Source organism: Olea europaea, chromosome 10, assembly GCF_002742605.1.
Source record: "Olea europaea var. sylvestris chromosome 10, O_europaea_v1, whole genome shotgun sequence".
NCBI lineage: Eukaryota > Viridiplantae > Streptophyta > Magnoliopsida > Lamiales > Oleaceae > Olea > Olea europaea.
The window spans coordinates 37,521,995-37,527,253 of record NC_036246.1 but is presented as its reverse complement, the minus strand read 5'-3'; the positions used below and the strand labels follow the sequence as shown (position 1 = coordinate 37,527,253).

Below are 5,259 nucleotides of genomic sequence, written 5' to 3'. Positions count from 1 at the left end.
AAAAATTCTCTGAAAGTCTAATAAATTATAAATTCCCCGAAAGTCATTTTCAATTGAATACCTCAAAACTTATAGAGATTTTTTAAAAAATTCAATTGAATACCTCGTGACTTGTAGAGACTTTTTAAAAGTTCATAAAAGTTTTTATTGAATACCCCCATACTTTTATAGAGTTTTTAGAAGTCTCAATTGAATACATCAAAACTTTTTAAATCTCCAAAAATTTTTAAAAATCTCAATTGAATACACTCTTCTCAGAGATTGGCTTGCTCAGATTTTCATTGGCTGGGGGTCTAATGTAACACTTGTCAAAGAATGGGGATCTGGTGGAATTTAGCCAATAAATCCTCATTATACATTGCGGATAATTGAGTTAATTCAATAACGTTACTAATCTCCTATTATAGAGTTAATTGTTGTTAATTGTTCCAATGGTCACTAAATTTAAGTCTATGTCTTTGATTGATCACTGAAATTTAAAATGTCGAATTTTAATCATTAAACTTAGGTTGATGTCTTCGATTACTCACTAAACTTAGATCCATATTTTACATTGCTCACTGCAGTTTAAAATATCAAGTTTTGGCCACTGAACTTTGAAATGCCGTACGTTACTCATTAGTATAATTTGTTGAACTTTGAAAAATATTGAGTTTACAATGAGTAATGTATAATATATTTTAAAAGATCAGTGAGTAATGTACAATATTTTTTAAAATTTAGTGATCAAAACTCGATATTTTAAATTTCAACCAGCAATAAAAAATATAGACCTGAGTTTAGTGATTAAAATTGGACATTTTAAATTTTAGTGACCAATCAAAACATTGAGCTAAGTTAACTCCCTGCTATGTGATTATTAATGTAATTACAATCCTCTTGCTGCAACACAGGAACTCGTCCATCCCTGTACAGCCCCCAATCCGACTTCTCTCACAGTACCCAATCTATATTCCAATATCTTTACATATATTGCAGATAGATCCATGATCCGCATTGAAATTGTTGTGTATTCGTGATTAATTATTGTTTTGTGCATTTGGGGATATATCATAATGTATCAATGGAGGAAATTCGACTTCTTCGAGGAGAAGAAAAGCAGGATTCCAGAGGAAATAGAGGGAAAAATTGAGTGCTGCTCCAGTGGCAGAGGAAAGATAGTGTTGGGTTGCCATGACGGCACCGTTTCGTTGCTCGATCGCGGCTTTCAGCTCCTCTACTCCTTCCCCGCACACTCCTCCTCCGTCCTTTACCTCCAGCAGCTCAAGGTTTAATTGCTCTTTCTCGTTTTTGCCATTTTTAATTTTATTTGATCAGTTGATGGGTTTATTTATTATGGGGTGAAAAGTATGTGGGTTTTGCTTAATTTGGGAATTGCTGAGATATAGGGTTCTGAGGCGCGCAGTTATGAATTCGGGATATATGGGCTTTGTTTATTACGAAGTACAAGTAACAAGCTTTCTGTTATTGCTTATCCGTAATTAGAATCGCTAATTGAAAAATGTTGTTACTGAACTGGTGAATCAGCAACGCAACTTCTTAGTTACAGTAGGAGAGGATGAGCAAATATCTGCACAACAATCAGGCATGTGCTTGAAGGTTTTTGACCTTGCTAAAATGCACGATGAGGGCTCAAGTACGTCAAGTCCAGAGTGTGTTCAAATTTTACGGATATTTACCAACCAATTTCGTGAAGCAAAGGTATTTACCTTTTATACAGGCTGTTTATCGTCTATCATGTAGTTATGTAGGCTGTTTATTGTCTATCATATAGTTATGTAGGCAGTTTCTTGAAATAGATAAAATAATGGCAACGATTGAATTGACATCAATTCCTCTTCGACAGATAACATCCTTTTTAGTTCTAGAAGAAGCTCCACCTATAATATTTATTGCCATTGGATTGGACAATGGTTGTATTTATTGTATCCAAGGCGATATTGCACGTGAGCGCATTAAGCGCTTTAAGCTTCAGGTGGATTATGCTCATTCAGACAAAGACCAGTCTCCTATTAATGGTCTTGGATTCCGAGTCGATGGCCAAGCATTTCAACTGTTTGCAGTCACTCCAAATTCAGTTAGCTTGTTTAACTTGCAGACTCAACCACCTCGAGGTCAAACCCTTGATCAGATTGGATCTACTGCTTCTAGTGTAGCAATGAGTGATCGCTCGGTATGCGTCTCTAGATGCTTTTTCTTTTAATTTTTTTTTTTTTAAGTATTTTCCTTTACAAGTTTTGTTTTCGAGCTCAATTAGATAGCTTTTTACTGTCCTCGAACCAGGAACTTATCATTGGTCGGTCTGAAGCTGTCTATTTTTATGAAGTTGATGGTCGAGGTCCTTGTTGGGCATTTGAGGGAGAGAAAAAATTCATTGGGTGGTTTCGTGGTTACCTTTTATGTGTTATTGCAGATCAAAGAACTGGCAAGAATACTTTCAACATTTATGATCTGAAGAACCATTTAATTGCATACAGTCTAGCAGTTAAAGAAGTTTCTCACATGCTTTGTGAATGGGGTAACATAGTACTTATAATGGCAGACAAATCTGCTCTTTTTATCGTAGAGAAGGATATGGAGAGCAAGTTAGATATGCTTTTCAAAAAGAACCTGTACTCTGTGGCCATTAATCTTGTTCAGAGCCAGCAAGCTGATGCTGCTGCAACCGCTGAAGTGCTAAGGAAATATGGCGATCATTTATATAGCAAGCAAAACTATGATGAAGCTATGTCTCAGTATATCCACACCATCGGTTATCTTGAACCTTCATTTGTCATACAGAAGTTTTTGGATGCACAAAGAATCTACAACCTTACAAATTACTTGGAGAAGTTACATGAAAAAGGGCTTGCTTCAAAAGACCATACCACACTTCTGTTAAATTGTTATACCAAATTGAAAGATGTTACAAAGCTGAATGTTTTCATTAAAAGTGAAGAACAAGTGGGGGAACATAAATTTGATGTTGAAACTGCAATAAGGGCATGCCGAGCTGCTAATTACCATGAGCAAGCAATGTATGTTGCCAAGAAAGCCGGGAAGCATGAATGGTACTTGAAGATTTTACTTGAGGACTTAGCTATGTATGATGAAGCATTGCAATATATAAATAGTCTTGAACCTAGTCAAGCTGGGGTAACTGTCAAAGAATATGGAAAACTTCTTATAGAGCACAAGCCAAGGGAAACAATTGAAATACTGATTAGTCTTTGCACTGAAGAAGGTGATCTAGTCAAGAAGGGAGCCTCAAATAGTAACTTTTTAACCATGTTGCCATCTCCTGTTGATTTTCTCAATATTTTCGTGCATCATCCTCAATCACTTATGGAATTTCTTGAAAGATACACCAACAAAGTGAAGGACTCGCCTGCTCAAGTAGAAATCCATAACACACTGTTGGAGTTATACTTGTCTCATGATTTGAACTTCCCATCTCTTTCACAAAATAGCATCAATGAAAATGGTGATCTGAGAACAGATCAACTGTCAAGTACAGCCACGATGTCAGAATCTAATGGGAAAATAATTTTGGATAGGAATGATGTAAATGAGGAGAAAGATTGGCAGGAGAGGCAGCGGAAGGGTTTACTCTTGCTTAAAAGTGCATGGCCATCTGAACAGGAGCAGCCACTGTATGACGTTGATCTCGCGATAATTCTGTGTGAAATGAACGCTTTCAAAGAAGGGCTCCTTTATCTATATGAGAAGTTGAAATTATATAAAGAAGTGATTGCCTGCTATATGCAGTCACATGATCATGAGGGTCTAATTGCATGCTGCAAGAGATTAGGGGATTCAGGAAAGGGTGGTGATCCTTCTCTTTGGTCAGATCTATTGAACTATTTTGGTGAACTTGGAGAAGACTGCTCCAGAGAAGTGAAAGAAATTTTGATGTATATTGAAAGGGATGATATTTTGCCTCCTATTATTGTTCTTCAAACCTTGTCCAGAAATCCTTGCCTTTCACTTTCTGTCATTAAAGATTATATAGCTCGAAAGCTGGAACAGGAGTCAAAGCTGATTGAGGAAGACCGGAGAGCTATTGAGAAGTATCAGGTTTGGGTTCTATACTTTAAGCATATTGTTATTATATAATTTGAATTCTCTTCTTCCGAGGTTCAAATCTCGTGTTGAGAAGAAGCAAAGGGGGCTGTTTCTTTGATAAATGTCCTTAAAATATTTCATAGGCAGGCATTCATAAGTATCACCTGACTAATGCTCTCTGAGTCTGAGGTTATAGCACGTCTATGTTGGTCATTCTGTTCGTTTAGTGGTAAAGCTAGAGACAATTTGCCGTGTGTTTTTCAAATTTGAAACCGTCATAAATTATTAGCGAACTTGCAGTGGGTAGAGTTTGGTTCAGGATTTAATAATACCATACAGAGAAAACTGGCTAGAGCTAGTTACTAATGTGCATGGACTTATTTGATCTGATTCCCCTGTTTGAGTATATTCCAACATTATTTTTCAGAACAGTGAGTCAGTGACTATATATGTGAAATTATCTAAATTTTTCATTTGGAATCATATCATGGGTATTTATGTCAGGATGTGGGGAGAGTGTTGTCGTGGAATAAATAAGGCTACTACCTTATTGCAGCATATCTTACACGTCTCATGCTTCGTTTTCTTTGTGGTTCTAAGCTACAATATTCAATCACGGTGATATCAAATGGCTTAGTGGACTATTTTTATGACATCACTGAATTGTTACATGTCTAAGATGGATGATGCTTGGTCACATCTGTAATCATGCACTTGCTAAGAAATAAATCATTTAGATCTAGTATACGGATATACAGGCTCTCAGTTAGACTACCTGAAGTTGAGCCTATGCTTGAAAATTAATAGACATTCAACTGAAAAGTAAATGGGGAACATTGATGTTCAGACGTAGGATACTGGGTTTTTACCTCTGTGAGGTTTTCTATTGTTCTACGCAGTTGTTTGGTCTCGTAGCTCATGATCTATTTGACAAAGCCAATATATTAATCTTTTTATTTGCTTTGCTTGGACCATGTAAACAACGATCACATAGCATAAAATTAATAAAAATACTCATTCAGCAGATACTGTAATATCTCTCTCCTCTCTGTGTGTGTGTACATCTTCTTCTCTCTCTCTCTCTCTCTCTCTCTCTCTCTCTATTTGATTACCATCATATATGAGAAAGTAAGCATGTATTATTCTGCTTCCTTTTTTTTTTTTTTTTTTTTTTTTTGTGGGTTTGGTTTGTTTTTTTTTAAATAAGTCTCAAGC

General features: G+C 36.1%; 1 protein-coding gene across 1 annotated transcript in view; it reads left to right on the top strand.

The window, feature by feature from the left end:
- The first annotated feature begins 865 nt into the window (after positions 1 to 865).
- LOC111402110 (vacuolar protein-sorting-associated protein 11 homolog) overlaps positions 866 to 5,259 on the top strand; it is a 10,461-nt gene continuing 6,067 nt past the window's right edge. Inside the window, exons 1-4 of the mRNA XM_023030183.1 lie at positions 866 to 1,268; positions 1,528 to 1,701; positions 1,847 to 2,173; positions 2,284 to 4,056. Coding sequence (XP_022885951.1) covers positions 1,056 to 1,268; positions 1,528 to 1,701; positions 1,847 to 2,173; positions 2,284 to 4,056 — 2,487 coding nt within the window. The 5' untranslated portion in view covers positions 866 to 1,055. The remainder of the gene's footprint in view (positions 1,269 to 1,527; positions 1,702 to 1,846; positions 2,174 to 2,283; positions 4,057 to 5,259) is intronic.